This window comes from Erithacus rubecula (genome assembly GCF_903797595.1).
Source record: "Erithacus rubecula genome assembly, chromosome: 3".
Lineage (NCBI taxonomy): Eukaryota > Metazoa > Chordata > Aves > Passeriformes > Muscicapidae > Erithacus > Erithacus rubecula.
In genome coordinates, this window is record NC_136689.1 from 98678645 (window position 1) to 98703668 (window position 25024).

The 25024-nt window shown below is 36.4% G+C and overlaps 1 protein-coding gene across 7 annotated transcripts in view; it reads right to left on the reverse strand.

Moving 5' to 3' along the window:
- PTPRM (protein tyrosine phosphatase receptor type M) overlaps positions 1–25024 on the reverse strand; it is a 445192-nt gene that overhangs the window by 173474 nt on the left and 246694 nt on the right. For all 7 annotated transcript variants that reach the window (XM_079300125.1, XM_079300120.1, XM_079300119.1 and 4 more), the window contains one exon: positions 464–737. In XM_079300125.1, coding sequence (XP_079156251.1) covers positions 464–737 — 274 coding nt within the window. The remainder of the gene's footprint in view (positions 1–463; positions 738–25024) is intronic.

The following is a 25024-nucleotide window of genomic DNA, read 5'->3' on the forward strand; positions in this document are numbered from 1 at the left end:
TCAATCAGGGCAGCTAAATGAGAAAAAGGGAGATCAAGATGTTACAAACTAAGGTAACAGGACTGGACACGCCAAGACATACGTGCTAAAATCCACAATTGTGTTTGGCTTAAATGTAACGAAAGAAATCACATTTTCTTGTTCAAAGTGAGAAAAAAACAAGAAGGAAGAAAAAAAGCCAGTCAAACACAGCACTAGACAGCTTTTAGCTAATAAGACAGAATGTTAACATACTACTTTGCTTACTCACTACTGACAAAATGTGTGGTTTTTCCCTCCTCTTTCCTGTAACCTTTAATCATTAAGCAATATTGTGTTAGGAAAACTGTTATTTTTTAAACTTGGTGTGTTAAATTTCACGGTAACTTCATTTTCTCATTAGCAACTAAATTGGGCATCCTGCTAGTTGATGCCAATCATTTGTTTACACAAACACTGTATAAAATAATGTTGCAAGACCTACCCCATTGGCTCTGCTAGCAGCTTGAAAATAGATGCTGTAGCTCTTATGAGGAAGAAGAGGAGTATTCCAGAAACCACTGTAGGTTTTGTTATCACCAATAGTAAAAGGCTGAGCAGCTAGTAAACCATTGGCTGGAATCTCTGCAGCAAAGTAGTACTGGGAATTCAGGAGTGAGGCATTCTGGAAATGAATGGGCACTGGGTAGCACTTCAGGATCTCAGTTGTCTTTTTGGTCCTCCGTGGGCGCTCTTCCTCAACAACGATCTGATAGACACTAAGAGTGCAGAAAGGAAAGAACAGAGAAACAGTGGTTATTTTAAAACTTGGGCAGCCAAACCATCCTAAAAACATAATACCATATCAATATTTACTGGAAAGAAAAGACTGTTAAAGGCAAAGAACACAGGAAGAAAATGAAATTTTAATATTCAGGTGTATAAATCTCTGGAATAGATTCATGCTTTCTAATTAATTTTGTTCTGGAAAAAAAAATTAGCCATACACACCACAGCTTTTCAGACAAGTGAATGTACAGCACATTTTCTTGTTCAAACTCTTGTACAGAAAGAGTGTGCTTAATCAGTGCTAAAATATGGAATTAAGTATTATTTTGTTCACCAGAGCAAGTATAGAGCTATAGAGTCCCTTCTCTCACCTGTTCATGTTGCCTAAATGAAATTAAATTAGTACTAAGATAAAAATGAAGACATAAATTACACAGACACAGGGACCAGTGTTTGCTTAACTGTTGAGATTGTATTTACAAAAGCACCAAGTAAAATTTCAATGGCATATCGACCGTTGCTGAGCAAGTATAAAACACTTTTTGATGGAAGTTATTATCACTCAGCAAAGCACTTTTACACATCTTATAGATAACCATATTTTTTAGTTTCTGCATTCTGCAAAGCAAGTCAGTGCTCTTGCAGTCTCTGCTATACTGGGACCTACAGAGAACAGTCCATCCCACTCCACTGTAAAGGTGCTATGGACATTCAAACAGGAACAAAGAAATTGCAATTTCTGCTGTATATGCAAACAGTGTAATCATTATACCCTTGCAGCTGCCGTAAAAGACTGAGTCAGTGCTTTTAAATTTGTGATGTGGGAAGTCCAATGTCTCTAAAGAGGACTGGTTTACAAGTTTATTGCTTCACTGGGGACCAATGGTTCTTAATCAGTATTTGTCTCCTGGAATCTTGAATCCCAGTAAACAAGTCAGTATAAATAATTGATGCCAACATGTCCACATTTTTACGTATCATCTACATCCAATAACAATTTATGATCTTTCAAGTTGATAGTTCATAAAGACCAGCAATCTCTGCATAGGAAGTTTCTTAAAGATGAAATATCCACAGAGTCTTCTGACATGATACTCTTCTGTCATCTGTAGGTAGAGAAACATGTTTAAAGAAGATTCTGCCCAAAGTACAGGGACACATGGGCTGAGCTTCTGCAGGATCGTCTCAGTCTGGACCCAACAGGCTTTACTGACTTACATCCCTTCTGAAGGCAAATATGGTTTAGAAATGAAAGGATGGACTTTCCAGTGACAGGAGGGATGCTACTGGGGTTGATGATATTTAAAGGTTCCTTCCAACCCAAGTCATTCTCTGATTTTTATGACACCACCATTTAAAGTCTTTTGAGTCTTCATAGTCAAATATCACCAAGGGGCAGAAAATGCTGATTTTCTTCACCATCTTAGTGTATTTTTACCAGACTTACTGAAGCACAGTAAGTGGTGCCATAGACCTTGATGACTGTATTTTTAAAATCTAGCATCTCCAGTAAGAGATGCTGGACTTCTGTGCTCACAAAAAATGCCCAGAAAGTTTACACTGAGAATGCAATCAATATCTTTTCTTCTGCCTGATTTAGACTTTCAATATAGTGGAACTTTATTTTAATGTTAACACACTTAAACCTATCTGCCTTCAGAAAGATGTCTACACGTCTACAGTTCTCAGAGAACTGAGCAGAAAGAAAGTGTCTACTTTCAGTTCAACCTAATTGCTTCTCAGACTCCATTGATTGCAATAACTAAATACTTAGCTCACACGTAGACATCTAAAAGTGGACACTCAAATTTAAATGTTTAAATTTAATGCTGAGCTTCAAGCAGAAATCTAACTATGCATAAATTTAGTACAGCCAGGGACACAGAAATAGTCTTGAGGGTTCACTTGAAGGCTTCTGCCTGTACATTTTGCAGCTCTGTGCAACAGAGATATTCTGCTTCATATCAAGCAGAAACATTTTCAATAGTTGATTAATTCCATATTGAGTAGTAAATGAAGGTCAATCCACAGCAATCTTTCTTTAATCCTGTGGGAACTGATTTGTAAATAAAACTAGCCATGGAATATCTACACTAAAATCTTATTTTTTTCTTACAAATCAATTTTTGACATGATTTTCACAATTAATTTTCTAGAACAAACTAGAGTTTCTTAGAACTGGGATTCCAAGCTACTTTGAAGATGAAGACAGCATGTTGCTGCCCCTAACTATTAATTTGCAGCAAATCTACAATAAATACCATCTGCAAACTTAAATGAAGTATAGGAAAAAAAATGAAGAAGGTGATGCAAACATTTATTCTTGCAAGGTAGTGAAGCTGGATATGCTTGCCTAAAGTTGCAACAAATGTAAAAATCCCTCAGTTTCACTAAGGCACGATGGAGAGTAAACTAAGTCACTTCTTTCTTGCAGCAGGCATGAATGTAAGAGGGACTTCAGACCAGCTAAGATAACAGGACCTGTTTCAGTACTGGCTGAATGAGGATTCTCCTAATTTTTCACTCAGTGATTAATGCTAAAGATGGTTGATATTTTAGAAACAAATCTGCCATTAAAATGGTAAGTCCATACTTAGTTATACTATAAGCACTAGTCCTTGTATACCTTTTAGATGCCCTCCATTTACTCACTTTCAGATACTTTAAGAAAGAAATAAGTTGACTGGAACAATTTCAAACTCAAAATGTCTTTTAATCCTTACTCCATAAGACAAATTAGATTTGCAAGCATCTAGACCTCAAATCTATTTGCTCTTTAATAATTTAAGCACTGAAAGGTCAAACAACTCTTTTCTGTTCCCCTTCATCAAAGTCCAAGTGCTAATGAAAAATAACTAAATCCTATCTGCTGGCCAATTTCCACACTGCTGTTTCTCTGATGCAAATTAACACATTATGAGCACCTGGGTCAATGGAAACCTGACGGAATTTTACCAGCGATACTTTTTACATTTGTATGGATGAGATCATCTTGCTAATGAATTTTACAAAATTACCCCAATTACAATTATAATCCAAAAGCTTTCTCTAGTTCTTTACAATTAATATTGCTTTCTTCAATATGTAACAGCTGGACTGCCTACTCTGAAAAGGGTTCAAGCTCTCTGAATTGAGCTAGCACTGTGCCATGACTCTCTAATTCCTTCTATGTATTAGTCAGATTTCTAGCTTGTTTGAAATTACATTATTCCTTTTTCACACCTCTACATTTCAGAGAATAAAGTCTTCCTATCTATAATCCAGAAAATAAGTTTCTACACTAGAGTGATATGTGCCAAAAGCATATCAGTTATTGGCAGCATTTAGACTTGATTTTTTCTGAAGGAAAGAAATTTCATTTAAGTATAATTGACATTACACCATTTTACTATAGAATTTCAATGCCTTGGAAATTAAATATAAAATTTATTTTTATATAGACTGAATTTTGCTGTTTTACATTGAGAAAGGAACACATGGCAGTTACATTTAACCTAGGATTCAAATGCTTCAAATCTGGGGATTAAAAAAGGTAAATGGAAAAAAGAAAAAAAATTGTATTATTTTTACACTGATTTGAATTCTAACAATTCCAAACTAGTTCCAAATTTAAATGATTATGCAGAGATACAGATCTGAACACAATACTTAAATTTTTATTAGAAATTAGACATAGCAGGTCTCTTAGACATTTATTGAATTTGGATTGCTTAAATTGGAATGGTGTGTCAATGTCTGCTAAATATGCAAATTTTTTCAGAGTTCAAAAAGAGACACGAAATCAGAAAGAAAACATATTAGCACAGTAATAAAAAATGCTCAGACTACTTAGACAAATGACAATTTCAAAGAAGTTTAAGTATATATCTAGTCTTAACTATATGAAATGATGGGTTTAGTTAACCTCCTGAATCATGACATTATTCCACATTACTTGAATGCTAGAAATACAATTGTAATTAATCCAAGTCTCACTCAAAGTTACAAAATAATTTTCCAAGAAGGACCTATTGGATGCAAACATGGACTTCAGAATTCTTCATACAGGAGTCCTTAACATGTACAATCTAGGCATTTATTGAAACTTATTAATCTATAATTACACCTAATTCCAAAGTAATTCCAAATTACAAACAAAGTGAAAAGAAGCTTGATTACTTCATTATCAAACTGTCAGGTCTATTTTGTCTCTCTAAAACAGTCTTGATGCTTTACATGACTGAAGCATTAAAGAATTTTTTTAGAATTAATTTCACAGAAAGAAAATGCCCTAAGGAACTGAACATAGACAAAAACTACCTGAATTTATTTACTAGCCTTAATACAGCTGCTGTGTGTGATCCTAGGCTAATCAACCAACTACTATAGTCCTCAGAAATCCAGCTGTAAAATAAGAATAAGAAACTTTCTTATTCCATCTGGCCTGCTTAAACTGTTTAAAAGCTCTTCAAATTCTTCTTTTTATCCTCGATTTTTTCCCCCTAGGAAATGTACAAAGCCTGCAAAGCAGTTAAGGTCCACTAAGAGTGCCCTGATCAGGTGTGTAAACTGTTGGGCTGCCTTTGCAGACTGTTGTAGTGACAGTCTTGAGCCTGATTTGAAGTTTGTCTCCTCACTATTGCAAGTTCATGCTTTATTAGAAATATATGAAACTGGTACTATTTATAGATCTATTTCTGTATTTTGATTTGCATGCTTGCTTCGTTTTAATGCTTACAGAGTCAAACAATAGAATACATATTGACAATTATTTCAATTATTCATTCCAATTGCCCTATTTATCTGCACACTAGAATCACTTTACTGCATTCTTCTACTAAAACACCAGTTCCAATAGAGGGCAAAATTAAGAAACTCAAACCCCATTCCATTATCTCAGTTCTAAGTCCATGAATAACCTGACTGCTCAAACCATAGGATTCCCCACAGCTTGTAGGCTCCCCACAGTTTCAGCAAAACTTCTGCAGACCCTGAAAATTCTTCTGCCATACTGCCATTGAGACTTTTGTTTTGCTTATATTTTGCATCTAAAACTTCATGTATCTTTGCTCATCATGTGTTATGCCTAACATTGCTTCTTGAAAAAATACTGCCTTTGGACAGGTTTTTTATATAATATGCAACATAACTTCATCTCTGTCATCAGTTGTCTCTGATATGGTCGTATTATATTTATATGGATTAACACTGGAGATACGTATCTATTTCTCCATGCCCTTCTATTGCACTAGATTCTTGTAATTCATCCTGTAACTTCAAATTTTACAGTTCTAGAAATTATATGTAATTATACATATGTAATGTACCTTGAAATGGAAGAGGGAAATTACTCTTTAAAGGACAGGAATTAATAATTTATGGTTAGCAGGCAAATAGAAAAAGGCTACAAGAAATTGCCACTAACTCTCCTCCTACTGTGCAAGAGTCTGTGTATTTATTAAGGTGGATTAAACAAAGGTGATGAACAATCCCTGATATATCAGGTGACTCACCATCACAGCTACATAGGCTTTGCCAGTGGGTCAGGAGTTTCTAGCAACACCTAATATACAGTGAATAAAAGATACTCTGGGTGCAGTTATTTCCAGAACAGATTCCAGCCAGAGAATCAGCTGAACAGCAGTCCTGTCTTGCTGACCACTGTCCCTGTGACCACTCTCTGCATATTTTATCAAATATGCTGGTTCAGCTGCAGACTAGAGGAAAGACCAGTGAGTTTTTGATTAGCAGCAGGACAAATGAGTATACCTACTAATGGTGGAGAAGACTGCTAAAGGTAGCTGCCCCCATTTCAGGGATGTTTTATTTGGGATATCAGAGATTTTCTTTATGCAAAATACAGCATTCTTCAGTGTACCTTCTAAACAAAGGTGAAGAAGCTTAAAAAAAAAATCTGTTGCAGGAACATAATGTTCAGATATGAAAATACAGAACTTAGAGTGAAGAAAAACAAGCAGACTAAACAAAACCTCTAAATTGATGTTGCTGTACCAATGGCAAAAACAATGCTAACAAGTATTTTTACAATCATACATTAATATGGGATTTATATAGGGAAAGAAGTGATTTAGGCAATGCTTCAAACAATATTCACACAACATATAACTATCAAAATTCTTGCAACAGCTCCCATGTGAGCACTTGATGTGTCAGTGTTAGAGGTGTATTGCCTGCTTCTTTGGATGAGAGAAGGGAACCTTAAATCCTACAGCTTTTAGATTGAAGGGAGTCTTAAATCCTTGTAACTTTTTGTTTGCATCTTTACTTGAAGCTAGGAGGCTCCATGTAAACAAAAGCTTCACAATCTTTAGCAGGTTTCTAACTCTGTGCAACAGTTGTTGCCTCACAAGTGTAGGAAAGGTGCTAAGTAAATAAAATACTTTGTGCTAGCAGCTTGTTCAAATAAAATACTTAGTGCTAGTGGCCTGTTCAAACTTGAATGGAATGATTCTACTTTGCCACCTGCCTTTATTTACTAGCTTTGCAGGTCAAGAGATAAGTCTGGTTAGATTCTCCATGGCAGGGGCTGTCTTCTCAGGAAATACTATTACTGGCACCTCAAATTTTCAGCCCATGGGGAAAAAATCAAATTCGAGAAATCTTTCGGCATCAGACCTGGCATGAACACAAGAGAAACTAATACCATACAACACCTCCATTGTCATGCAAGGAGCCCTATTTCTCAGATCAATCACAGCAGAAATACCTAAACGGCTGTAAAGGAGGAGATAAGACAGCTTAGGCTCAGTCTCCAGAGACAGTGCCAAATGTAAACTCCCAGGTGTCCTAATAAGCTTTATCTTCACAGACCCAAGCCCACTGGGGAACAGGATCCAGTTTCTAATGTAAAATTCCTAAGCTGCTTTGTGACTGCCCAACTCCTTTGTATGGACGGTCTCAAAGACTTAAAAGTCAGCATTTACAAAGGAGATTTTCTGGGAAAAATACATCCAAGCAAACCTCTCCTTAGCGTTCCTATGGTTTTATACAGGAAATCCTGACAATTTTTCAAATGGAAAGCATTATGTCACTGGAAGTTAACGATATTTTGCTTGTTCTTTCCTCCAAGGACAGTCACCAGGGGAGGATATGACAATGGGTTCAATTCCCTTGAGAAGCAAAACATTTGCTACATAATATCTTAATTGCAGAAGAGAGATATGCTCTGAAAATGGTAATTTAATGGCCACTATAAGTTCATAACACATTCAAATTATTTTTTCCAGATGTAGAAGAAATAATACATTTCTCTTCTGCAAACCTGGACTCCCTAGGATTTAAGGGACACATCAGAGCTTTGGCTCAAAAAATTGCACAAAGAAAAATCTGCAAGGACAAGGAGACCATGATTCATGCTCCTTCCACTTTCCAGTGGCCAGAGGGGTGCCACCTAGTCCTGATGACATCAGGTGTTTAACTTGTCTTATTTTCTAGGACAGAGACTCATTGTTTTAGAGAACCTAAGCACACTTGTCAGGGGTAGAGGGCGTCCAGCAGATCTTCAGCCTTGTAATTGCAGGCAACCGCAACACCATCCCCAAACCCTCTCTGAAATGTTTCTGCCTTTAGATTCAGTTATCACAAATGACAATCCAAAATGTAGTTTTGTCAGTAAAGAAGGAGGTCTTACAAGGATTTCAGTTTGTAATACTTTGTTATTTGGCAGGACAATAAAGGGTGAGGCATTAGATAATCTGTGCTTGGTTTTACAACATATAGCCTGCTGATGGACTGCAGTTTTAACTTTGTCCCATCCATCCTTTGCAAAAAATCAATAAATTCAATACATATGCTAACCTACACTTATTCCAAAGAAGTATTATTTACTATGGAAACAACATATTAAAATCTATAAGAACCATTTGCCCAACATGTACATAAGTGGTAGTTAGACATAACGCCAACAATAATTGTGGCACAAGGGACTGCTCTGTTGTTAACTAAGATTTGTGAACCAGCAAGGGAATCAAAACTGTTCTCTCAACCCTCCCAACCCATCTAATCCTTGATAAATATTGATGAAATGATATTTTTTCTTCCTTGTTATACCACCCCATGGTTAATTATTTGCAATTATTTAAATACTGGTGCCTAACTAGTTCTTGAGAGTGTTATTACTGCACTGGCCTGCAAGAGTGACTGTCAGAATTACCATAAAGAGGATGACAAAGATGACAGGATACAACTGTCTCTTTACAACTGCTATGTACATTGCTACACCTGAAATTCCTTAATGTAGAGTTTTCCCATCCCTGCTCTCCCAGGGGCTGAGTACTCTCTATACTGATCAGATCCATCTGATGAGACACAATGTATTAGCAATTCTGCATGCTTAAAAATAGCCACATAATTCTACCTTTCTTCTCCATCTACAAGGTAATCATATACATATCTTTGTTATTTTGTTGGGGAAGTTTTTAATTATGGTTTCTTCTGCTGAAAAAACTAGATGTTCTAAAATATAACAATTTTTCTGAAACGCTTATAATTTCACTGTGGCTTGTAGTCTCTATACTTAATATAGATTTATGTATTTGGCTGCTTTTTCTTCAAACTCAAAAATGTCAAGAAAATATATAACTTTTTTACAAAGTCTGTAGACCTGCACAATACAAAATGAGTACAAAGTGTTAATAAAATTAACCCTACTTTAAATAGTACTGTTTCACAAGGAGTCAAAGTAGATTTCTATAGGTGTAGGTAATATGATACAAGAGAGCATTTCGCTCTATAGTGATAATTTCTTTTACCTATTAAATGCTGGACAAAAAAAGGACAATTTTGACTAGAGAGCTCACCTAATGTGCCCCATACAGTATCAGTGAGATCAATCTGTCAAATACAGGCTGCAGGTGACAAACTAAGTGACAAACCTGAGACCTGGCAATGCATTGTGGCGGCATTTTTCTCCCCTTGGGTATTTTTTGGTTTTTGTTTTTTGGTGGGTTTTTGTGCTGGGTTGTTGTTTGTTTTTTTTTTTTGGTGTAGTTTGGTTTTTTTCACAGAAAAGAGAGAAATGTTGCAGACAAGCAATTGTGCATATGAAAAGAGAAAGGAAAAGAAAAAGACAAAACAAAATTAATAAAAGATTGAAATATCCAAGAATACAAAAGTTTACACGAGGTAGGAATGTAGAAAATAAGAAAATAGCAGATAATGTACTGAAAACAGCTTTGACAGGTATCATCCTGTTTGGTAAATAATAAGTGAAAATAGAAAGTACTAGTAGGAAAGATAAAATAAAAATGAAGTCTATCTAATATAGATAAACTTTAAACAAAGCATTTTTAACAACTTACACCCAGCTACTCTTTTATAGATTATATGCAGTATGTTTGTAAAAGGTGTTTGATTTCATAGCTATATTATGAAGTCAAATACCTTTTACAAACAAATCGTGCATAATTTATAAAATTACTTTATTTCATAATAGAGTTGAGAAATCATATTATGGACTTTCATAAGCTGGGGAGGGGTGGTTTTTTATCCAAGAACGACTGCCTATGAGATCTCTTTACACTCATTATGATTTACTCAGCATTGCTTTTAATTGCTCTACCAACTGATACTTGGCTTCTTCCATAAATAACTCTAGTAAATATAAGCTCATAATCTTTTTGATAGGTATGTCACCATTAACTTTTTGGCAAAAACAAATCATCTCTGCTGACAGCTCCTTCATGTTGAAGGGACAAGAACATCCCATTTACATTGTCCAGGTTTTTTAAAAGGCCATTTTTGAAAATGGCCATGTTTCAAAGCCTAAAACACTACAAGCTTTACTGCAAGAAATCCAGAATGCTGTAATCCCATCTCTACTCCACATGTCATCTGTGATATCCAGCTCTCACTTCAATATGCTCAGCTCCTTTTAGTATCCCCAACAGTGGCTGGAACAGAGGTGACACTGCTGTGGCAGCTTCTGGGCTATGTATTGGCTTGCTGGTATGTGAACTGTAGCTCTCAGCTGATGGACCACATGAAATGAACCAACTCACACTCCAACACAGCCTAACCCTTCAGATGCTAATCTGGGCCTTTCACAGAGATTCCAAAGTATGTGAGAAATGTACTATTTATGCAACATTCAAAGTATTGCTTAAAAATTTCCAAGAGGTCCTATATTAATGAGTGAAGGAAGGAATATACAGGCAGATGAACAGGATAATACTTAAGATTTGTTTTCTTAGGAAACCAGGAAAAAAATCAGGTGTAAACTTTAACTTATTTATGAGTCAGAAAGTTTAATTCTGATCTTGGACATGTAATATAGCACACAGAAGACAAGAAGTACTCCCTTTCTTCATTTTAACAGTGGAAAGTTTTATTCCTACTGAGTAATGACTCATTCCCTCTAGGAACCAGATACTATTGATCTCACTTCACAAGGCTTTATGCTCTTAATTTAAACCCAAGCAGCAATATCACTAGCTTAAATGATTCTGGTCTAAACTGAACTAACCTAAAGCTTCAGATCCTCCAGGGCTTTGAGACCAACTTCATTACTAAGCAGTACCAAACAGGGATGCCTCCTACTTTCTTTATGGTCTTCTCACAATTTGCCTTTAAAACTAATGCAAACCACAGAGATTGTGAAGTTACTAATTCCACAAAATAGTCCACAGAGCCACTATTCTGAGATCTTCTGGTGGTCAACGTGGAAAAGCTGAATAATAAATAAATAAAGAGAGATAATTTTCAGAGAGTGAGCTATACATTCAGCTGCTTATTACACCATTCCTCACCACTGCCAAGTTGTTTAGAATCATATATAGGTATCCTTTACTATTTTTCTTTAGAGTACTTCAATTTATTTTAACCTGAGATGAAGGAATGGAGAAAGGATGACATATTGACTTGCAGAAAGTGAAACTCGTTGTCCCTACCCCCACCAGAAATAAAACTGTGCCCTCATCTGCATCAATCCCCAGGGCTTGATCTCCTCAGCATCCTTCCCATCCCAGCAAGGCTACACTTTTCTGTAGCCAGAGACACACTGCAGTTCCTCTCCTGACCATGAGAGGAGGCTTAGCTCCTCTTCATCTTTGCAACAGAGCTCTCCCTTGGGGAAGAAGACCTGCTCATTCTCTAAGCAACTTTGCTGTGTGCAACAAAAAAAATTTTAAAAGAAAGTTGCAGGTATAGATTTCAAGAGGCTATTTCTGCTGGTAACAGAATGAACAAACCATTTCACATGCAGAGCTATCTACTATCCTGGTAGTGATCTGTCCTTAATTTGAGTACTTTCTTCCACTAATCAATTATTCAAAGAAGTAAGGGAAGAAGGAAGAGGGTAAGAGGGTAAGAGGGAGGTGGGGAAAAGAGGGATGCAGAGGAAAAAAGTGAGAGACAGAGAGGGAGAGGCAGAAGGAGACTTTTGTGTAAAATCCTGCTGAGAACAGGGATGCCAGTTAGTCACAAGTTATGTGGGAAGTTTTTATAATGAAAGCCACCAATCATCAAAGTTATCTAGGTTTATGAAACATTTCTCTCCAATCTTATTTACAGATATTTATATGGTAAGACTTTCTCCATCTTTCAAAATTTGTATTAAAAGCACCTTATTTCCATCAGAATAGCTTAGAGTAACACCCACCATCCCCTTGGTATGCAGTGTAGTGCAAAGAAATAATTTTGGTTTATCCCAGTTTAAAGGACAAATAACAAATCAACTTAGATGTTCAGATTTTTACATTTGTCATGCTGTGGAGGTGTTTGTGCTTAGCAGAGCTCAGAGGACAGCATGTAACTCTTAGTACAAAGAGTATATGACCTAAACTGGTCTTACTCATAAAATACAAAAATGAAAACAGTTAATAGCTGGTCTTGCACAGACCATTTTTGTTAGATGCCACATGTCTGATGTGATAACAGAACACTGAATATTTCAGTCTTGTAACTTTAATTTCTCTTTGTCCTGGCTTGATCAGGATAAGATCAGTTCTAAATTGCTTTGGAATATTAGCTGGGTACCACAAATTTATTTTGTATTCTCTCAGCCATAACTCATTACATGGAACTTGCTTGGCATCAATAAGTCACTATGGCTTTTGTGTGTGTATGCGTGTGTGGGAGCGTGTGTGTGGCTCAATACCCTGCTGCTAGGCTATTTAGAGATAAAATCTGATATAATAAAATATTAATTACAGCTGAAAGGTTGGGCGAGAAATATGAACTCAATTACAGTCCCATATTGTGAACAAAGGGCATGGTGAAAAAATCCTTTAGTTATAGATGTTTGGGATAATAAAAGAACAACTAGAACATTAGACTCAAGCTGAGTGCTCCCTAAAAGGCCACCTGTTATTAATCTTCACATCAGGCACAGAATTTCAAGTAAATTAGGTCAAGATGAAAGAGTTTTGCTGCAGATATTTTTTTTACTTAACTAATTTAAAGATTTCTTTATCTGGGTATTTTTTCTTTGATGTCACTTTAATTTAGTAAGTAGAAATTTGTAACAAGCACAAGGACACAGCAATTGTAATGAAAGGTTAGATATCATATATAGTATGTGAAAGAAACACATTATATGGTGGCAAGAATTAGCAGTTTATTCTAGAATTCTTCATTTCAGTCAGACTGACAGTTTCTCAGAACCAAACTGTATGCAGATGTGTTTATACCATCTTAGAAAACCTCTTTTTTGGTTTGTTTGTTTTTCAAAAAATACCAGCAGTGGAATATAAGTTATTCTAAGACTTCCTAATACATACTTCTTTTTCATCTATTTGATTTACGTGAGTGTGAAGTCAGATGCATTACCAAAGATTTAACAGAATGTGACCAGATTGCAAACAGGCAAAACTGTGAGCCAAAGTAAGTCCAAATCAAATAATATGACCTTGAAATCCTATGCTTAGAAGCGAATCATAAGAACTAAGGAATCTTATCTATTACTGCAGGCTAAAATGTGCCATTAGATCATAAAAAAATATTCTAGTTGTCTGATGAACTGTGCTTTCTATTAACATTGTTTTCTATTTCAACAAATTTTGCTGAAACTATGGCAGTATATTTTGGTACCAAGCCAGAAAACAGACTTTCAATGAATTTACATTTATGATACTTGGAACAATTCAAAAACCATTTCAAAGCTTCTTAATCAGCTTTATGTTCCTAGCTTAATTTCTTTTTAAAAAGAACACAGAAAAATGATAAGTTCTTAAGTACAAGATAAAAGTATCTTGGTACAGCAAGCAAAGTGCTTTTATAAGCCAATATTACACCATTTAACTCACCAGTTTTCAGGTTGCCAAGGCCAATTTATAGAACAACAGGAAAGCATGGAAAAAGGAATAAAGTCTTGTCACAGTTTAAAAAAAATTAAAGAAAACCAAACTGTCTAAAATAATTTAGTCTAAAAAAGAACAAAGTTAGAGAGGATCTGAAGGGAATATTCAAAATGGAAAGCCATGTCAGAGATGACTGTTCCTTTCTTTTCAATCTGCCACAGAGAAAGGAAATTCTGATGCACAATGGTGTTAAAGTACAGATCAATGAAGAAGATACAAAAGACAATTCCAGGAGCCTGAACACATACAAACCAATATGCAATAGTCTGCAAGATCACACAGCCCATCTTATCAGAATCAGAAGTATCACTTCTGCAAGTGTATGCCTAACTTTCTGATACTTAGACAGCTCACTGATGCTTGGAAATTGCTTATGACTGGAATGCAAAGATTCACTACAACCTTCAGCTCCAGCAAAGCTATTGCTGGCAGCCATCAGATTCCACCTGGTTCCATCCTGCTATGTCAGGCAGAGAGCAAAGAAGAAAACAGACTAGGTATTTTTCTTATTATAGAACAGGATGCCATGCTGTTAACCTGTCTTCACAATTTATGTAGAAAATAGATATAGCAAGTTCTGAACGACCAGTTTACTTGGATTCTTAAGAAAACGGGAAGGGCAATTCCCACCTAACAGAGGCAATTGTAGTTCTTTAAGTCTAAATGGGATGAATATGTTATGTCATTTCCACTAAATAATTCTGAAATTCAAGAATGCGTTTTTAAATAAATACTATAACATGTTGTTCTCAGTCTACAGTCTTCAGAGTAGATATGATAAATAGAATACTGTACTGGAATTATAAAAAATGGAGTAACACAACAAAGCAGCAGTCTTCATGCAAGAACTTGCCTAAGTAAAATCTACTTTCAAAGAAATCCAGGGCCACTTTCAAACAAGAGATTTCTTCCTCAATAGCTATGAAGATCAATAGCTACACAAAGTTAAATCAGAAGAGCAGTGAACAAAATACATTGAGAAATCATGTGATATCCTTAAGGAATGGGAACATTCCCTCAGACCTAAATCCATACATAAATGATAAAGATACACTATTTCTCAGTCTCTTGTATTCTCTTGTAACTCCCAATTTACATATACTATGCATGATGCTACCTCCTAGAACAGTGGTTTCATTCTGTTCTCCACAAATGTGTAGAAAGTGCAGTTTGCAGAAGGTAAGAAAAACATGCAGTTTCTGGATTTCAAATCACAATAAGATCTGCATGCATGCTGAAATACCTCAAGGGGTTTATAAATAAAAAAATATAATTATATTAAGAGAAACTGATTATAAAGATTACAAGTGTTATTCTAGTTCAATGTTTTCTAGTAAACAAGACTACTGCAATGCTGTAGCTATGCTCTGGAGAGTGTCCATGAGGTGTGGACAGTCTGCAAATACACCAATGTTTGTGGGCATGACTATGGCCAGTTGCACAGCTTTTATTTATGAATGTGAATTAATATGCACATGTGAATTGACCAAGGAGACTGGATATTACACAGAAACTAAGACGTAGCATTTAGAGCAGGAGATCAGCTAATGGATTAAAAACACTGTTAACACTAAATATGTCCCACATCTTCTACAAAGTTGTGCCCTGGAATTAAACTACTGAATTGATCTGGGGAATTAAGAAAATAGATGTTATTAAAATGAGCAATTTTTAAGTAGAGGGAGAATGCTTATTTTTCCCCTTCATTCAAGGATGCTTTGCAATCTGCTGGTTTGTGTACAGCACAGGAAGAAAAATATTTGCTGAGGCAGCTGACTGAATACACAAGCCAATTTCAACAGGTTTTCTGATTCAAAGCTTGGAAACTGTTTACTGCTCATTAAAGAACTCACAATGGATATGGAGTTTTTAATCTATCAGGGAGGAGATTCAACACAGAACACGGAGAGACTAGCTCCAACAGATCCACTGTGGTCATTTAAGATGTGGTCTCATTTGTCCATCTTCTCCTGCCAGATGCTTTGTTTTCATGGGAAGCAGCACATGCCTGTGCTTCAGTTACAACTGCAGAAGCCAGTGTTATCACTTAAGCACCCAAGGCACAGGCACATTTTCTCCTGCCAGCTCTGCTGTAGGAGAGCAAGATCACAGCAAAATAACCACAACAGAATTCTCGCCTCTCAATGCTATCGTCTCCTTCCACAACTTAAATGCAGTGGGTTTCGGTCCAGCAATTTGGAAGCAGAGATTACTGTGTTCATTTTCATTCTTTCTTCCCTATAAAAAAGCTCTGCAGGGCACTTTAATCAGCAGTGCAAAATGATGCAGGCAGACACAGCAAACAAGTCAGTTTTTGTGGCATCGTCCCCAGTTTTCAGGACTTCTGTGGATAAATACAAGGCTGACCTTCTGTTCTGTCAGTGAAGGTATAACTCTTCCTCCTCCCTGCACTGGGAATGACTCTGGTAGGATTAGGTGGCATAGAAACCTTGGCAGCATGACATTGCAAAGCTCTTCCCACAGGAAATCTGGCTGTAGATAAAAGATTCAGCACAGTTCAGGATTAGCACAACTGTTAAATACAGATGAGATTTTGGCCTTGTGCTTCTACTACCCTACAAGGCTGGTCTTGAAAACAGCTTCAACTCTAGATGTGAGAATGCAGTTAATTCATCTGTCCTTATCTGATTTCCCCATGGCACTTTCTCCCTAAATTCAACATTTTTATAATGCCTTACACATCTATCCCACTGCTCTCTGAGGCTGTTTTAGGCTGAGGCTTTTACACTTCTCCTGACTAAAGAGCTGCTGCTTTCAGTTGTAGAGCCCAGTAAGTGACTCTAATGTTTCTTTGTGTCATTTAATGTAATCCAGTTGAGCAGATTAGCTTTTACTTAGCAATGCTTTAGAGTCATGATGCTTGTTGTAAATGCCAGTGATTTCCTTTCCTACTTAAATGAACAGCATAACGGAAAGTTTACATGTTAATATTCAGCAAAATGAACACTCCTTCAGCATCAAGTGTGGGCAATGACAGTGTTTCACTTGGAGTGCATCTACAGCCTTTTTCCCTCTAACCATGCAGCACTCCTCTTTATCCTTTTGTTTCCTTTAACATTACTTAATATCAAATAAATGCATTTATCTGATTGCTTGTAATGCATGATCAAAAGGCTTTAGTACAAATGGTTCAATGGTTTAGAATGGTTCAATCAAAAATTTATACTGAGAGTTAGGAATTGCCCCAAATTACTTTGTTCTGGAAACCACAGTCCTCCTGCTGTACATTTAAGTATTAGCAACAGAATTTTTTTTAATGCAGTCATTTAGTGTTTGCTAGTGAATAAAAGGCTCATACAAACTTGCTCAAAATGCACAATACTTAAGAAAAATTCCTAAGGTCAACAGCAGTATGGAAATTCACCATTGTCAAGGAATCTGAAGAAAAGCCAATTAAAGTGCTACTGATTGCTGTGGTGTTGCAACATAAATTATTAGAAAAATCCTGTTGACTTTTTGCTTCTTGTCACTCAGACAACTCTGATTCATGTGAGAATCTTGACAAAAGGTCGTGCTCTTTTGGGGATTGTCATCTACAGAACAGTGAAAAACATACTTTTTGGCTGTGTGATCATAGTGTTATGTGACATTAACTAGGACCACATTCCTGACCTGTTCCAATTCACCACTGCCTAGAGAATTTATATTTGAGCTGTTTATACATATGCTTTCTGAACTAAGATTGCTATCCTTTCCTTCTGAAATATATTCCTCTCATGCATTTTTAGAAAATAACCATTTCTTCTCTTGGCCTTAACTGGCTAGCTAAAAACCCAGCTGAGTTCTCTTGGTTCCTCCATATGTAACACAGGTTTTCTGTGACCATTTATGCCAGAACACTGCACTGTTGTAGTGCCAGTACACTGGTATTTCTTGCTGGATCAGAACAAGGCACAGGAGCTCACTTGAGGTCCTGCCAGTGTTTTTCACAATGGTGCTCATAGCTTGTCACCTCTGCTGGAAACCCCACCTGCAAACCACAGTCTATTTGCCTTTCCACAGCCATGCTGTGTTTTGATGATTCACAGTCATACTGTAAGCCATCCACACACACACACTTCTGTTATTTCCAAAAATGAGCTTCTATCTTACAACATGCATCCTTCTAATTAGTTCATAAAAGGCAACCTTTGCATCTCATCCTGAATGACTATTCAGTATTTTCTGTGCAATGTTCCAATCCAGTGCTGCAGGAAGGATTACTGTCAAATGGATTAAAATGTGTTATATTTATATTGTAGATCTATAAACAGAGCAGGCATTGGGTCACCTCTCAGTTGATAATTCAGTACTACACAGCCAGTGAACATGTACTTGTATCACAGTCTCTGATTCAGAGCTCTCAGGAATCACTTAAAAATACATATTTAATTTAAATACTTATGAAAGAAAAGGAACTGAATCTTGAGAACCACAAAAAATAGAAAGTATATGGCACAGCTAGAGAACAGAACTATTGATGTGCAACATTGCCAAGGCTTCAGCACTAACAGGGGCCAAGCAGACAGGGCTTCCAGTAAGACCTGCAGCACTCGTTTAGCCTAACAGGTGAACAAGGACCAAAGGTGACACCACACTTTCCACTTGGGGCACCTCACTTCAGCATCTAGAATTCAAGAGGAAAAATACTGACAGGATTCAAACCTTCTCAAAAACAACAAAAAAAATAGGTAATATGATAAGCTGCAGTAATTTCAGAAGGACAAGGATAGAAGCTCACATACATAATACATATTAAGGTCAACAGTGAAAGCTCCCACAGGAGCAGTGGGTTATACATGCCTGGCAATTCCTAACCACAGTTTTACAGGAATTTAGAGTGGGTCACTCAGCACTGTGGCTACATGCTAACATACATGTGATGCACACTGTCAGAAAATTACTTTAAAATGTCTCCACAGAGTACATCCCCACATAATCCTGTTGAATAACCACCTGGGAAAATGTAGCTGGCCCACATACTCCCCCTTCAATCCTTCCACAGCACACAGCAAAATGAAAACAAATCCCTGTCACACTTCACTAAGCACAGAGAACAGCACCTCTTCCTTACATTTTCAAGGAGTCCTCTGGTTTTTCTACATTTGAACTTGGGAATGTTTAAACTGAGTGTCAAAAACCATGCAATGCAGTAATTTCCAATGATGTTCAAAATTCTCTACAACTCCAGAGGGCTACTCTGTCAGGAAGGTAGGACTGTACCTCTCATACTGTCCCTAAGGGATATTTTTCCACAATAACCTAACAACTTTAACAGATTTGCAGAAACCAGAGGCTGGGGTTAAATATTGTTTTCAACACTGCACCCTAACCATCTGTACAGCATTACTCCTGCTGAGACTGGCTTAGCATGAAAACACAAATACAAGAAAAATCAGAGAGCTAGGAGAGTGTACATGATGAAACCTGTCTAATCAAATGGAGACTCTCTTTATTCTGTCAATTATTTCCGTTTTTATCTAAATACAATCTAAATTGTAACATACAAAAAGTCCCATGAGAAAACAACATGGACTTCAGGTCTCCTGTTTGCCTGAGAGGAGCTTCAGGAACTTTGTACTTCTAGTTGGAAGCTTCTGCTGCTTTACTGGAAACATAAGACACTTGAGAACATGTTGGTGGCTCAGGCTTGCTAACATCAAATTGCTTTAAATCTATCTAAGCTATTTATGTAACACTGTTAAATTGCTGGAAACGTTGCCAGCAGGGCTGTGACACTGGCCAGCTACCCCTCTTCCCAAATGGCAATCTGTTTAGGGGTCCTAGTGACTGGGAGCTCTGCAGTATGAATATGAAATGGTTTTACCAGTTGGCCTCAGCACAAGAGAATGGTACTGGACATACAAATTCACTGGTGCATACCTAAAGTCTGAGCTCAAGTACATTAATCTGAGCACTGAGCAGCCACCCCTCTTAAAGGAATCATGGAAAAATGACCCCATTCTGTGCCTTGAATACTCAGAGGTTGAGCTGTTCATTTTAGTAACTAGATTTAAAAGACATGTTTTATCAATTCTGACTTAAGCTGGCAATCCAGAGCCAGCAAAACAGATGTGAGTTCCAAGAGTTAATGATTCACTGGTTCAATTGTTGCTGTACTTCAGCCTTCACGAGGGAGACTGGAAAAACCAGTGCTTCAAAGGATCTTAACAAAGAACCTGTATAGATACTGGACTATCATGCTACCAGAATGAGAGGTAAGCAATGTAGAGAAGACTATCATAAGGAAATTTTCAAAGATATGGTCCCCACTGTAACCTACTTAAGGCCAGCATGTAGAAAGAAGTTAAAAAAAAAAAGCAGAGCCTTGTAACAGTGCAGCAAGTTTTTAAGTTGTTAATTATAATCAAAATCTGTGAGAAAGTATTAGTGAGTTATGAAACTGAAATTAATCTCTTCAGAGATATGGAATAAGCTATTTTCTCTTTTATTCTTGAATTTCTCTAGCTTGCTTTACTTATTATGGATTAATTTCTATTAATTGCTAAATGACAGGTGTCATTATGTACTAATTTCTCAGTGAGACAAATTAGTACTTGAAGGAATCAAGGATCAATACTTGTTTTACCCAGGGACTATGTTAGAAGTAACAGAAAAAGAACAATGGAAATTTCTGAACAAGATAACGGGACATGTGAAGCTGCACCACGCATGTCCAGGCAACAGGTACCATAAATTCTACTTCAAGTCACAGTAAAAAAATCCAAGGACAAGTTCTACTGCATAACAAAGAAGAATTACAGCATTTTTATAGCATAAGCAATTACTGCACTGTTCCCTCAATGAAAGAGAAATTGACCCTTCTGCTGTAAATAATTATACTTGTTGCTATAAAGAAGTGACAATTATAAGCATTAATAGAATCCAATCCCTTCTCTACCACAGACATCCTCAAACAGCTTTACTGGCTGCCTTAGAGGTTGTAAAACTATGATTTGGAAAGAGCTGACCCTAAGGCACACAATTCAGGCCTTTATGTTTACAGACCCTTAAGCAATAGAAAGGATGCTTGCAGCAAACAAATTAAAGAGTTCCCTCCACCCTCTTTAGACCCTGTAGTCTCACAGTAATTTGAAAGGTTGTATTTTGAACATGGCATTCCAGAATATTAGTGAGTTAGTAATGCTACTTAAACATGTATAGTTACATTATTTCAACATGTCCATTTCTTTATCATAAATACACCTAATATCCAGACTGTTTCATCTGTGACCTCTTGGAAGGCCAGAGTTCCCTTTCTATTTTATTGGGAAGCTTTCCAAATTCTGCTGATTACTGTACAGTTCTGATACTTTTCTCCTTAGCTGTGTCTACATAGGATTTTCTTTTTTCTCATTACTGCATTACCATGTAATGCCACTGGGAATAGAAGGAAATTACAAAAACATGTTAGCATTACATAATGTGCAAGGCAGGAACTGTGAGAGGACATAGCTAAAAATGCAGATATTGCAATGTCTTCATTGGCATGTGCTGTTGCCATGTTTTTGTTTTTTTGATTTCCTGATTGCCAATGAAACAATTAAATCTGCTGATCTCCTGACCAAGAGAGTGATTTTTGTAAAGATAGTACATTTCAAGAATAAAGGCAGGCAGTAGCTTTGAAATTTCTATGGTAGTTTGCAGTTGTACTGGAAAATATTTATTATCTTATTACAGCCTTTTGAAGTATAATAATAATGCTTCTTCTTCAAGGCAGAGAGATTAAAAGTATGCTTCAAAATTAAGCTCTTCAAGTAGAGAGATGTCTGCTTTATTTTCTTATTTATGCAAGTGGAAGAAGTTGGGCACACAGGTGATGAAGGGCATGCATGGAGAGTACACAGATTACCTTCACTCTAGAACACTTAGCTTTCAACTCACAGAATTCAAAGTTTATTTGCTTCCTTCTGCATGTTTTGTTTAAGATATTTTTAAACTATACTACTTGGCAATTGCTGCAATTCTTTCCCTCTTGTCCTGTCTGGGCTTTGCAGCCCCAGATGCTGCTGGACTGATCCCACATACTCAGAGCACACAGAGCAGGAAGTACTCTGGTGTCCCAAATGCCACGTATTGCATCCACAGGGATTTGCTAGCTGACACATTTGGTCATCCTGTTCTTTCATTTCAGACTGAAATAGGAAAGTACCAAATGTCTGTGGTGTCTGTAAGACTAGAAAGGTTGGCTGAATGGGCCATTAACTGGCCCCAAGAGTTTAATGGGGCATATCCAGTTGAGCAAACTCTGTAATAATGTAGTTTGAAAAGCAGATCATGAGGCAGAGAAGATCCTAGATGGTCTTGCCTTCTTTCTTATCCATTTTGCTCACTTCTCCAGTCTGCTCCTCACAGAGACTTGCTATCACCTGGTAGTTTCAGCGTCATCTGAGTCAAAATCTTCGGGATGTTTACTATTAAAGCTTTTTGAGGATGTGGCACAGAATAGCAGGAAGAGGGTGGTATGGGGACAACATTTTCCTGCTAATGTAAACAGATAAAAGAAGTGGAAACACTTGACCTTTTTCGTGGCAAGACTGAATAGAAATATGTGCAACAAAGAAAACTTCATTCTCCTGCTGAAACTAAAACCTTGCAAGACAACTTTTTTCAGAGGAGGTCACAAGGACCTTTTATAATGCAATATGACAAACAATCTAAAGCTCTTTCTAGCATAGATGAATGTATAAATAACACTAAATGCGTGCAGTAACTGAGCATTACAGTTTTCATTCCTGTGTATGAGCCAGATCTTTGCACTAAATTAGCATTCCTTGGTTGAGTATATGGCACTGACCAATTTATACATTTGCAGAAAATTTAGCCCCAGGGTCTTCTAAACTTTAGGCTAAGTTGCCCTGAAGAAGTAAAATGTACAAATGGTACTGCCTTGAGTCTCCCCTCAACAGATGTTGAAGAGCCCTCATAGAAAAAATATTTGCATTTGTATGCTTTTTATGTAAATGATTCAAAACTTTATTGACCCTTAAACTCAAATTTCTGAAAAAAGAGAATATCTGCAATAAGACATGTATTGCACAATTTCCACAAAGGAATAATCTTAAATTAAACATTTCTTGTTTCATTTAAGCCTTGCAAACTACAATCATTCTAAAAGTCAAAATAGCTTAGCCAGCTGTTAAACAAGTGCATACATTCATCATTACTGAACGCATTACTGCTTTAAACATATATAATTCCAAAATAATCTCCTTGAAACAAAGACAGCAACAGCCATAAAACATGCTGGACTTGAAATGGAGGCAAAGCAAGCAGTATTTTTTGTATTAAAAATCTGACAAAATACATTTCAATCATGTCCAGTCTTATGAATTCTAAAACAACCTGAAACGCCATTTGGCCTTCGTGATTATTGTGTACTTCATCATTGTAAACACAGCTTTCTGAACATTTCCATAAAGTCTGTTTTTTTAAAATCAACATTTAAGTAATCAATATTGCACTTTCTCTCCTTTGATGTTGTGGTGGTTGTGTGCAGATTCTAAGTGGCATAAAATATCAGGATTTTTCTTATTTAAGAAGAGAAAAATAATTTAATCACAAGAAAAAAGCCTGGACTTCAGAATGACCTCAGGTATCAGCTTTGTTGATGTGAATGGCAGAATTTGTGCTCTCCTTTTCCATCTCAGGAATTGAAGAATTTCATGTGTCATGGTTGATGTGTTGATCAATAAAACAACAACAGTCATTTACACTGAAAGTTTAGTGCAGTTTCAAATATCTGCATTAACCAAGCTGGTAGCTGTAGCAGAATCAATAGACAAGGCATCTTGCCTGGTGGTGTGGATAAATGAAGTATGACTAAACTTTTAACACCCAATGAATACAGACTGAGATGATAAAATCCATATGCAGAATGTGTTTTGCAAGCAGTGTGCTTGGGAGTGGAATGTACTGTAAAACATTACAAGTATTAAGAAATTCTTACTTTCATTTTCACTCTGCTTCACTCAGCATTTACTTATAAGTCTGCAGTCAGCCTTCATTCTATTTTAAGACCTGTTGCAAAGGACCTCAGTAAATTTGCTGCTGTGTGTTCATCTGTCAGTTCTACAGCTTCATGTCACTTTAAATCTCTCCTCCTATTTCCTTAACCACTCATCCACTTATTTGGCACACTTTCATCTCCTAACAAGCTCCTTTCTATAGTCAGTGAGTTTCTGATATGTCAGTACTGCTCTAGGAGCCAATCATCTTTAGTTCATTATGCAGATAAAAAGAATGAAACCATTTCTTTATTAACAGCCTAATATGTTCATGTTTAAACAATAACTCCAACTTGTATCATTCTCATCCAATGCTTGAATTCAGAAGTTTTGTGAGATAAAGTCAGACAAATATCAGATACTTCTGTTTCTAATCTAACCTGTTAAATCAGTTTCATTAAATATTTATTTCATTAAATAGCTCTAATATTTGCTGCTTTTTTTTCTTGGGTGGTTTAGACTTCTGTCATGTGCTACATTTTCTTTTTAAAAAGGTATCTGAATGAACGACTGGATAAGATTTCCAAAACACAGACCTATGTACATAAAATATATATAACTAATAGTAAAAACACCTAATTATAAGAACTGTATGAATATTCTGAAGAAACCCAAATAACATTTCTTTTCATTCATGCATATATGAGAATACCAGATCTGTATTTCCCAGATGAACAGAAATTATCAAAAACTTCAGCAGCAGGATGAAAATATATGATAGCCACTCCGTATAGATAGAAACTCTTCCTACAGTAATAAAATAATTAAGGAGGATAGGATACACAATTACCCAAAAGGAAAAACACCCTATAGCTGAAAAATCTCTCTCTCTCTCATCTTTGTTTTTGTTTATTCAGAGTATTGAACTCATTACTGGTTCTCATTTCAAATCATCTAACAATTTCTCTGTCTTCCTCACTGAAAATCAGGCATCCTTTATTCTAATAATGAAGAACTTACACAGTACCATGTATC